The 12,165-nt window shown below is 49.1% G+C and overlaps 1 protein-coding gene across 3 annotated transcripts in view; it reads left to right on the forward strand.

Moving 5' to 3' along the window:
• INPP5D (inositol polyphosphate-5-phosphatase D) overlaps positions 1–12,165 on the forward strand; it is a 122,914-nt gene that overhangs the window by 42,150 nt on the left and 68,599 nt on the right. For all 3 annotated transcript variants that reach the window (XM_031968177.1, XM_031968175.1, XM_031968176.1), the window contains exon 5: positions 10,048–10,198. In XM_031968177.1, coding sequence (XP_031824037.1) covers positions 10,048–10,198 — 151 coding nt within the window. The remainder of the gene's footprint in view (positions 1–10,047; positions 10,199–12,165) is intronic.

The following is a 12,165-nucleotide window of genomic DNA, read 5'->3' on the forward strand; positions in this document are numbered from 1 at the left end:
GTGTGTGTGTGTGTGTGTGTGTGTGTGTGTGTGTGTGTGTTTAACATTTTTCTTCTACATGATTAATTTTCTTTGCAATCCTGTGTATTTTATTTTATTCATTTCCCTTCTGTTGAAAAACTAGCCATGTTAGCAGCACACTGGACTTGTAGGAAATAGGCCTGCTTGTTCCACCCTAGTTATACCTACCTACTTATAGTTCTGCTCACCTGGTCTCATCTTGCGAGACCCATCCCTGACCTCACAAGAGCACCTCTTTTGGTCCTTTTTAGGAATTCCAGATTTTTCCCTGCTTTCTACCTTTGGGAAGTTTCATTTTCCCGACTCATCTGTCCAATGAGTTCCTGGTTTCCATTTGCTGCACTGTACTCCTGATCTCCTTCTGTGCCCAAACTTCCTGCTCCCTAAGCAGAGGGAGACAGCATGGCAGCCCCTAAAGTGAGAACCAGTACAGGTGCCATGTCCCTAGTGAGGGAGGCTAGAGCCTGGCCTTGGCAGTATGACCAATTCTGGGTTTGTTAGAAGGATATTAGAGATAAGAAAAAAGATGAGGGAAGGAAGGGGGGAATGGGGGAAAGATGGAGAGAAGAGAGCTTGGAGGAGAGAAGGCTGAGAAAGGGACATGAGATTCGGATACCTGAGGGAGACCTCCTGCCCATCTTGAAATGCCTCGTATTGACTCTGTACAGATTGTACGCTTGCTTGTGTGTGTATGTGGTGCTTCCCTTCCACCTTCCATCCGGCCCTGACAGAGGCAGGGACTGTATCGTGTTGTGTTTAATCTCATGTGCCTGGAGCATAATGGGAGCACAGCCCATTCTAGTTCATTATTTAATAAGCATTTATTAAGTGGCTATGCTGTATCTGGCCCTGTGCTAAGCACTAGGAGTATAAAGACAAAAACAGTCCTATCCCTCCAAAAGCTTCCATTCTAACATGATGTAAAATAAAGAGACAACACATAAATGGCTGAGTGTGTACAAGATACAAATGGTAGATGGGAATTTACCTTAAGGGAAAGCTCCAGCTTCCTGCAAATGATGGAGCTTGAGCTGGATAGATGAGCCAGGTTGCTGGAATGAATGGAGAGCTTGGGAATGCTTGGCTCCAGAAGGCAGAACAGAAAACCAAGGGTGAAATGGGCAGGTAGAGATGCTCGATGTCAGGAAAAGTTTCCTAAGCATGATATTTGTTTTCCCAGAATTCAGTGGGTGGCTCTGTGTGTTTGAGAGACAGACAGACAGACAGACAGAGACAGAGAGAGATGGAGAATATGAGAATTTCCTTTCCCTAGAAGTCTTCAAGAAGAGGCTGTCATGACCCTTCCTGGGAGCTCTTGTGCAGTTCTGACTGCCTGGCCTCTGAGATCCCTCCCAGCTCCGAGAGTCTATGATTCTGTTGCCTTTAAGTCTGTAAAGACAAATCACTTCAAAATGTGTTAAATAGAAAGGCCATTTGGACACTTACCAACTGTGTCAGCAAATCACTTAGACTCACCAAGCCTCAGTTTCTGTATTTTGGTAAAACAGATGTCCTTGCACCATCTACATTAAGGGATTGTCATAAGAAAAGCACTCGGTAAATTTCAACTTTAGAACTATGAGCGGTATTCTTATGGGAAAAGATGGGTTGAACTTTCGTCCCTAACCACATGACTCTCCTTTCCCCAGATCTGTTCATCCAGCTCCAGTCCCTCCCTGAGTCCCAAATCACCAGTTGCCTAATGGACATATCAAAGTGCTCTTCTCAGAGGCCTCTCAAACTCAATGCGCCCCAAACTGACTCAATCTCTTCTTTCCGTTAAACGTCCCTATTTGTGACAAATGGACCAGCATCTTTCCAAACCTCAGCATCATCCTCAGCTCCTCACGCTGGCTCACCTCCCACATCCCATCATCTGCCAAATTTCATTTTTCCCTCTTACATCCAACCCTTAAATCTGTGACTGAGTGGAGAGCTCCAACCTCATTATTGCACTAGCTTCCTAATCGGAGGCTCTGCCTGCTCTGACCCCTCCACACTGAGGTCAAAGTCCTGGTCCTTAGACACAGACCTGACTGTGTGACTGCTGCTCAACAACTTGCAGAGGATTTTTATCACATGTGGATAAAATATAAATTCCTCTTTAGTTTTAAAAACCTTTTACCTTCTGGTCTCACTGAATATGTTCAGTCCAGATATACTGGTGTTCTCTCTGTTCCTCCCACAAGACAATCCATCTCCGTGTTTTTCTCTGGCTTTCCCATATGCCTGGATGCACCTCACCTCATCTACTTCTCCTAGAGTGTCTCTCTTCCTTTAAGAAGTACCTCAGATATCATTTTCTGCAGGAAACCTTTCCTGATCCCATCCCCCAATGGATAACGCTTCCCCCCAAACTACTTTTGTGAAATTACTTTTTACACATTTCCTTTTGTTTATTTTATAGTTGTTTTGTATGTCTTTTAGGTGTACTTGTGTTGTGTCCCCCACCCCCCACCTACCCATTAGAAGACAAATAGTCTTTTGAACGAGTGGACATTATTCCTTCTTCCTACACGTACCCCGGGCCTAGCTATGTCTGGCATATAGTGCTGGGCCACTTGCCAGTGCTCGCCAAAGGACTGATGGTTATGGAGACCACAGGCCCCCAGACCTGGGGTAATCCAGTCTTAGGGACTCACGCAGGGGGTGTCTCTACCTGTGTTGAGCGTAGGACTCCCCAAAGCTTAACCTCTCTGCTCTGGAGGAAACCCTGGCTCCTGGGGTGGGGGGACGGTTCTCCCAGCTAACATCTTGGCCCACTGCTTCTTGTTCTTGGAAGGTGTGGCGTCTGCAGCTGGGACACAGTTCTTCATTCCGTTTACAGAAATAACCTTGAGTGTAGTCATCATCCTGGACTTCCACTTCTAGAATAACTCTGGGCCCTTCTTCCCCATCTCCTTAAAGACACATAGCAAGCATTTCCCTCTGGGCTGCTGGTCACCCAGGTCTGCCGTGGGCCCTGTAAACAAAGGTGCTCCAGAAGGGGACCCAGTTCTGTAAGCTGGAGCAGGGGAGAAAACAACCTTGAGTGTGTGTGCTCTCTCTATCTATATCTCTATCTCTATCTCTATCTCTATCTCTATCTCTATCTATATCTATATCTATATCTATCTATATCTATATATCTAGATATAGATAGATATAGATATAGATATAGATATAGATATAGATATAGATATAGATATAGATATATAAAACACAACTAAAAGAGCTGACTTCAGAGGATTTTGGTTGACATCTTGGCTCTGCCTTTGCTTCCGAGGAGATCTCAGATAAGTTACCTGACCCTCACTTTCTCCATCTGTAAAATGACAAGATTGGATTTGTTGACTTCTGAGGTCCCTCCCAGCTCAAAAATCTCTGATCTTTTTAAAAGTTAGAAAGCCTGGTTTCTACTTCTAGTTCCTTGTGAACATGAACAATACCATTTTATCAAATAAGCATTTATTAAACATCTACAGTTAATTGTAGGTGCTAGGTATATAGAGGAAAAAATAATATTTAGTCCCGACCTTCAAGGAGCTTATAATGTGTTGGGGAAGAGAAGGATGCAACCAACGCAAGTCGTTTTCCATCTCTGAGCCTCTGTAAAATAAGTATCAAATAAGAACATCTCTAAGGCCCCTGCCAGGTGCCAGATTGATCATTACAGGATCTCATTATCCACTAATAAATTAGTATTTACTAAGCACCTACTATGTGCCAGACCCTATACTGAGCATTGGGATATAATTACAAATAATTTAACAGTTCCTACTTTTTAGTAATTTGCATTCTAATGAGAGAAACAAACACCACATATCTAAGTATACACAGAATAAATTAAACACGAGGTAGTTAAGCACAAGGCAATTAGGGGGAAAGCACTAGTAGAGAGAGAAGGGGGAGGGAAGAGAGAGAGAGACTTTTTCTGTGCACACTGAGAGTGTTGTGGGAAGAACCCTCCAGAAGCTTTCCTTTGACCCAGCTGGAAACACTCTCATTACCAGCAGAGATAGGGGAGAAAGCAGAAAATGAGTTTTCAACGCTGTCCCTTTTCCCCGAATGATGTAATGTGAGTTTAAGCTCTGTTTCACTGAATCTCCCAGGAAGCCCAGTTTCAGGGCCATAATCAGAAAGGGGGAGGCGTTTTGGTCTGAGGGGTTTGTTTGGGTGACAGTACCCTGGGTACGTGCACAGGTGTGTGTCCTGTGTGCACACGTGTCTGTGCTACCTGCATCCATGTGCACACATGTCCGTGCTACCTGCATCCGTGTGTGCCATGAGTGCAGTTTTGCACACACGTGGATGGGAACGCAGCGTGCACATGTGTGTGACCAGGCCCTCCTGCCTGCAGTCCTCCAGCTTCTCCTCCGTCCTGCTGACTTCTGTTCCCCCCGGGGCCACTTCCATCTCGGTTCCTCATTTCAAGACCACAGTAAACGTCTGAAGCTAAAATTACCAGCCTCTCCCCTCCCTCCACGGGGAGTCTGAATGCGAGTCATAGTCCTCTCTCTGGGGGCCACAAGTGAAGACAGATCCAAGGAGCCCCAGCCTGGGGGAACTCGGACCGTGTAGCCCCAGCCAGACTTTCATCTGCATCTCCCAGGGACTTGGGGGATGAGGTGCCTTTCTCTTCCTGTTTCAGGCCAGGATGGACCCCCCTGTTGGAGGCCTGTGCGGGGACTGGCAAGGGTAGGGTCCTTCCCACCACCAATGGGCCACAGCAGCACCTTTGGGGGAAAGACTCTGTGTTCTTGTTTCTTTCTTAGATTTTGTAGCCCAAACCCCAGCCTATGCTGTTGTTCAGGAGTGTCTTACTCTTCATGACTCCATTTGGGGCTTTTTTTTTTTTTAAAGCAAAGATACTGGTGTGGTTGGTCATTTCCTTCTCCAGCTCATTTGACAGATGAGGAAACTGAGACAAACAAGGTGAAGTAACTTGCCCAGTTAGTAAGTTTCTGAGGCTGGATTTGAACTCAGTTCATCTTGACTCCGCCTGGTTCTGTATCCACTCAGCTGCTGCCCAATATACTTGGGCTTTTAAAAAATATATTGTATATTCATTCATTAATTCATGTATTTAGTTAGTTACATTTTGAATTCCCTCCCTCCTTCCCAGCTCTGCCCTGGAGAAGCACAACATCTGACAGATCTATATGTGAAAGCACAATGTTCCCATTTCCACATATTATTTCTTTTTTTATTATTATAGCTTTTTATTGACAGAACATATGCCTGGGTAATTTTTCAGCATTGACCTTGGCAAGCACTTCTGTTCTAACTTTCCCCTCCTTCCCCCCCCCCAGATGGCAGGCAATCCCATACATGTTAAATGTGTTAAAGTATATCCACGTATCATTTCTTTCTCTGGAGGTGGATGGCATTTCTTTCATTATTCAGAATAGAGTCATTCAGTCACTCTTGGAACAACGTGGCTGCGACAGTATACAACGTTCTCTTGGTTCTGCTCTTCATTATTTCATGCAAGTCTTGCCCTGCTTTTCTGAACCCCCCTCCCCATTTCGAGCAGAATCCCATCCCCTCCTTGTTCAGCCATTCCCTCCTTGATGGGCGTCCCTGTAATTTTCCAGTTCTTTGCCACCACAAAAAGATATTTTCTGTTGTAAATATTTTCTTTCTCTCTGATCATTTTGGGAAATAGACTTCTCAACCTCATATCTTATTCTTCTCCAAGGACACCTCCCCCCTCCCCCCCTGCCCTCCCACACACACACCTGTGGCTTTGATCCCATGACCTCCCGCCTCCCCAAGCCACTGCAGCCTGTCATTTGTCACCCCTCTGTCATGTAGCTTTTGATTCTCCCAACACTGGCTCCTTCCCATTTGTTTACGAGCACATTTGTCTCCCCAGTCCGAAAACAAAACAGAACACAACACAACACAACCAGCCCTTCCTGGACCCCACTCTGGTCTCATTTTTCTCTTCGTTGCTAAATCTATTGTAAAAATAAATCCGATAAATTGTTTTTCCACCATCTACATTTGCCAATATACCCATCTCCCCTCCTGCCCCACGGAGCTAATCCTTCTGATGGGAAAAAGAGGTGCAAAAGCATATAGCAAAACTAGACAACAGACCCCCCCCCCCCAAGCTTGATATTGTATGCTCTGTTGCATACCCACGGTCCTCCACACTGGAAGAAAGCAGTGCCTTCTCATGCTGCTTCTTTGTCATGATTTTGCATAATGCTCGACTTTTTGAAAAAGCTGCCTCCACTCACTGCCTCTACTTTCTCACTACCCACTTTCTCTTCAGCCCTGAGTCCCCTGGCTTCCAGGCCAAGTGAGATCAGGCGTAGAAAGCGCTTTGCCAACTTCAGAGTTGGTTATGATTGTATTCCCCGCCACCCTGAGAAAAGTTCCCTCAAAAAGTCACTGGTGATTAACACTTGCTAAGTCTAAGTGCCTTTGTTTCTATTCTTGTGGGCCTTGACCTTTTTGCCACTTGTGACCTTATGGGAGCATTCATTAGGAATGACTGCTTTCTCTGGCTCTGTTTTTGTCTGTCTTTGTCTGTCTATCTTTATCTCTGTCTTTGTCTCTGTCTCTGTCTTTGTCTCTGCTTTCTCTCTGAGTCTGTCTGTCTATCTTTATCTCTGTCTTTGTGGCTCTGTCTTTGTGTCTCTGTCTCTGTCTTTGTCTCTGCTTTCTCTCTGAGTCTCTGTCTCTGTGTGTCTTTATCTCTGTCTTTGTTTTTCTCTGTCTATCTCTGTCTCTTTGTCTTTCTCCCTATGTCTCTGTCTATCTCTGTCTCTGTCTTTGTCTCTGTCTCTCTAGTCTCTTCCATTGGAGTCAAAGACCATCCTCTCCTTTCTTCCTGCCTCTACCCATATTCTTGCACTGGTTCCTTTGTGAGCCCCTCCTGATCCCACAGTCGGGAATTTCCCAAGGGAAATAACCCATAGCCCTCTTTTTCCTACACACTCTCCCTTGGTGATCTTCACTTCTCAGGATCCAAATCCTACATCTGGGATGATAATTTTCCAATCAACTCATCGACTAGCATTTATTTTTTCATTAAACTTTCCCTAATTAATAAGTATGTTTTTTTCCTCCCACCCATACTTCCCCCCATAAAACCCCCAATTTTTTGGAAATAAGCAGTCAAGCAAAAAATAAAAGCTTTATTGACCATGTCAGTCTGCCCTGGAGGCCATCACCTCTCCATCAGGCAGAAGGGAGCAGTCCTCCTCATGAGTGCTCTGGAATCATGATGCATCTTGGGGTTCTTCAGTTCTTCACCACTGCCTTGACCACACTTTATAGCAGAACCAAGAGAACATTGTCACTGTAACAATTATTCTCCTGGTTTTGCTCTCTTCAGTCTGCACAAGTTATTCCACACAGTTCACAGTTGATACAAGTTATTCCAATCTTCTCCAAAATCATGATCTTCATCTTTTTTTAGGGTGCAAGGATACTCCATCACCTTCCTTTTCTCTTCACCGTTTCCATCTGGGCCATTTCCACTTGATTTGTATTCTCGACGTTATTGATCATTTTCCATCTCCCGTCATTTTTAGTCAGTTACCAAGTCCTGTCAATTCTACCACAGATTTAGAACTGAAACAGACAGTTTTCACATGAGGAAACTGAGGCCCACAGGAGTTTCAAGGCCCAAATGGGCTTTGGGGAAATGAATCTTCAAACTTGCAAGATTTGATTTACAAACATATTTAAATACTTTCTTTAAAATTAGCTTAATAGGGTGACTCCTTCACCACATAACATTTGCCCCTGGGTTTGGGGTGAGTTGTTGAATCTTATTCCATTAGAATAGACTCTGCTTGTGAGCAGACTTATCTTTCTGTTTATATTTGTATTTCCAGGACTTAGCACAATATTTGGGATACAGTAGGCATTTAATAAATGCTTGTTGACTCAACATGACTTGAAAAAGCGTCCCTTTGTGAGCTGCTCCAAAGTAGCTTTCCAGATCCGGCCTACGTTCCTTCCCTTCGCATCCACCCTTTGACCAGTAAAATCAGACTTCTCGCTGCTCCTCTCGGGTCCCGTGGCATTTCCCATCTCTTTGTATTTGCCCACATGCCTAGAGTGCATTTCCTGCTCCTCTCTGGCCATTAGAGGCCCTGACTCCCTTCCAGGCTCAGGCCCGGCCCCCCCCCCCTTCCTGTAGGAGGACCTGCCGCTGCCCTGAGACAGATGCGTCCTTCAGAGCCCAGAGTCTGGACTGGATGGAGGCAGGGGGGCTGGGGCTTGGGGTACAGGGGCTCCGAGCCTGCCTCCGGATCCAGCTCCCCCATGTTCTCAGGAACAGCCCCCTCCCAGCAGCCTCAGAAGGATGTGGAGAGCCCAGCTCCCAGCCTGGGCCTGATTAGGCAGCATTTTCTTACAGGAATTTTCAAAGTCTGCTCTTACTCACCCCACTTCCTTCCCTTTTGTGTCTCTGCCCCTGTGGCTCTCTCCCTCTGCCTCCCTTCTTTCCTTTCAGCTCAGAGATACCACAGGGTAGTAGAAGGGGATTTGAGGTCATTGAACCCAACTCCCTCATTTTACAAATGAAAACACCAAGGCAGAGAGGACAGGGGAATGGAAGGAGCCAGTCGGGGTGGCCGGGACGGGATGAGGCGGGGAGATTTAAAACCGGCAAGTTGGGAATTCTTTAAAATGGGCAGACTCCTTTCTCACCCAGTATTCCATTTGTTGTTCACTGGTATTAATAGCCTCTGTCTGGCTTCGGACCAGTTTTGCCTTTCCCTACCTGCGTGAACTGGGCCAAGTAACTTCCTGTTGCCATGAGCTCCAGTTTCAGGCTCGGACCGGGCGGCCAGGAGATTCCTTCCAGCCCATATGGGTCAAAGACTTTGGCAAAGCAGGGAATGATCGCAGTAATATAAAGGGGTCACGGATCAGTGCAGCCGCCTCTTCCCTCTAGGCCCTTTCAGGTCTGGCCAGGTTGGCGGCTTATTTCCCACCTCCGCGCCTTTGCAGGAGCTGAGCCCGGTGGCTAGAGTGCTCGCTGCCCTCACCTCTCGGCCTCCGAGAATCCAGTATCCTTGAAAGTGCTACTTAAGGGCCATATTCCCTCTAAATCTTTCCTGACCCCTGCCCTAACCGCTGGTGCCTTCTGCCTCAGTGGTACTTGGTGCCTTCAGTTTGCAGAACTCTTGTATAGAACTCTTAGGGATAGCCAAAGTCTCTCTGAAAAGGAAGGGCCATTTCTTGGGTTCTGTGCTTGGTATATATTAAGTGCTTAATAAATGCTGGTTGACTTGGGGGGGGTGCATGCTTAGCCTGGGGCCTAGCCCTTAGTGCTGAATTTAGCCTGTTATAAACATTGGCAGCCACATGGGCTGGACCTGCGGCTTCGTTGGGATGGGGAACTCTCCTATGAGGACCCTGTCCATCAGTATGGGGGGCCCTTTCTGCGGTTTAGTAGTCCAGTTGTCCGAGGGCCCCTCCCTCCCCCCTGACCCCCCATTCTGCTGAATTCAGAGGAAGGGGATCTGGATTCCAAACCGAGCCTGGAAGAGTGTGTGTGCAGACCTTCTGCCTGAGGGTGGATATCCTGGAACTAGGAGCAATGGAGCATCCTGGGACTTTGGGATCGTTATAATTGTTGCTCCCATTTGGGTAAAGCTTACAAAGCCCCTGGAGGCAGGTGGGCTGCCTCTTAGTGTCCTACTTTACAGATAAAGAGACTGAGGTTCAGTGTACAAGCAGGATCCCTGACTCCCAGGGCAACCCTGCGGCCCCCACCCCATCCCCCAAGCTAGACCCGGCCCGGCCAAAGAGCTAGAAGTGAAACCAGCCCTTTGGACAAATTTGTCGGAGGATTTGAAAAGTCACCACGGTCGACTTTGCTGGTTGGAGGGGGCGGGAGGGTCGTCCCCCCTCTCCCCCCGGGAGCCAGACGGCTGGTGGGGGGGAACCCTGTGGCCAGGGAGGCCCCTGTGAGTGGCCCAGGCACTTCAGTGAGGGAGAGCAGTCCCGCCCTCAGGGCCAGAAGCCCCACTCGCAGCACCTTTTACAGTGGCTCTTTGGGGGGTCTGTCCGCAGGCATCCGAAGGGGTTCCTGTCAGGTTTTTCATCAGCCTGGACCAGCTCATAGAATTCTACAAGAAGGAGAACATGGGCCTGGTAACCCACCTACAATACCCTGTCCCCCAAGAAGAGGAGGAGGCTGGAGATGAGCTGGAGGAAGAAACAGGTGAGAGGGATGAGCTGGAGGAAGAAACAGGTGAGAGGGATGAGCGGGAGGAAGAAACGGGGAGAGGGATGAGCGGGAGGAAGAAACGGGGGAGAGGGATGAGCAGGAGGAAGAAACGGGGGAGAGGGATGAGTGGGAGGAAGAAATGGGGGAGAGGGATGAGCGGGAGGAAGAAACGGGGGAGAGGGATGAGCGGGAGGAAGAAACGGGGGAGAGGGGAGGCCCCCACAGGAGTCTGCTCTGTGCCCCCCAGTCCTGGATCTCAGAATCTCCCAGCCAGAAGGGCCCTGGAGGCCAGATCCTCCCATTTTACAATTGGGGAAACTGAGGGGGAGGGACCGGGTTGGGACCAAGTCACCAGGGTTGGTGACTGGCTTGTCCAAAGTCACGGAGATAGTAAGAAGTGATCAGGCTGGATTTGAATCCAGGTCCTCTGTGGGAAATACCCACCGTTCAATGCTGTTCAAGACCGAATTTGCCTTTTCAAATCTCTCCCATGGAGCAGTGGTTCTGTGTGGTTTTGCGTGGTTCTGCTTGGTTCTGCTTGTTTCTGCATGGTTCTGCCTGGTTGTGTGTGATTCTGTGTGGTTCTGTATGATCTGGGCCAGGCAGGACAAGTCTCACAGCTCATTGTCCTTCGCTCCTCTGAACGTCCACATTTGCCATGGAAGGCAGGAGGGTCCCTGAAGTCACAGGCTTGGGAGTCAGGGCCCATCTAAGACCCTCAGCGGCAGAGCGCTCACTTCCCAGGACTCAGTTTCCTTAGCTGCAAAACGAGTTTGTCCCAGTGATTTCTGATGGCCCCTCAGCTCTAATTCTAGGCAGCCATGATGCTCTGCCCATCCTAATTGCCTCCCCCAACAACGTTCTTCACTCATCAATCCTCCCTAAATTGGGGCACCCGGACCTGGAAAAAAAGTCTCACCAAAGCAGCAAGGGAGCTGCCCTCTTACTCTCTGAACTTGTGCTCCCAAACCTGCCCCACGTTCTCCACCAGCGCAGCGTGTCCCCAGCCGACTCGCCACTGCTGCCCATTCCCTCGGCCTCCTGGCCCCTTTGAGGGCCGGGGCCCTCCCCAAGCTGGATTCCCTGTGCAGGCTCAGGGCTCCTGGCTGCGGCCCAGAAATCCGCCTTTCCTTAGCCAATAGATGCGGATCCTCCAGGCTGGGGACGTTCCCCAGCTCCTGTTGGCTCCTGGTGTCCAGGGTGGTAGGACGACTCCCCGGCCCTTCCCCCTGGTCCCTTTCCTCTTCCAGCTTTTCTGTAAGGAGAACATCTGGCCCCGGGACCATTCTTTCTGAGCCGAGCTTGCCTCTGGCTTGGGGGCTCCATGGTTAGAACTGAAAGGGACGTTAGAGATGGTTTGGTCCAACCCCCCCATTTAACAGGTGAGGTAACTGAGGTGTGGAGGGAGGGCCCAGCTGGGGCTCCAATGGGCCTTGTGACTCCCGGCAGTCTTTTGCCCCCCGGGCAGGTCCTCGCCCCCTTTGGGGGGTCTCAGGAGCACAGCGGCCTCCTCTCCTACCCAGGGATCTCCTCGAACTGCCTCGTGTCTAGTGATCTCCCTTCAGCTGCCTCCAGGAGGCCAGGGAGCCATTTAAAGTCGCCCCTTTGGCCACAATGTCCAGTTCCGTTCTCCTGCCAATGGCCTGCCCAGATAGATCCCGCGGGCTTTGTCCCGTGGCCGGTCTCCCTCAGGGCAGGGGCCCCAGTTACCTGACAGGCCAATGTCTGCCACGCCTGCCTGCACGGGTAGAATGTGTGCCATGTTCTCTGCCTGTCCTTCTGTCCCGTGGGCCCGGCGAGTCTCAGGGCTCCTTGAGACCTCGGGCCAGGAGAGGCAGATTCGACCTCCCCCTTAGACACCGACCCCACCTTGGGAGCCCGGCTGGGCCCACTGGCCCCGAGGCCTGGCCTCCCTCAGGGGAGCCATGGGACACAAGCCTGGAGAAGCCCCATGGGGCCTC

The sequence above is a fragment of the Sarcophilus harrisii genome, chromosome 4, assembly GCF_902635505.1.
Source record: "Sarcophilus harrisii chromosome 4, mSarHar1.11, whole genome shotgun sequence".
Classification (NCBI taxonomy): Eukaryota; Metazoa; Chordata; class Mammalia; order Dasyuromorphia; family Dasyuridae; genus Sarcophilus; species Sarcophilus harrisii.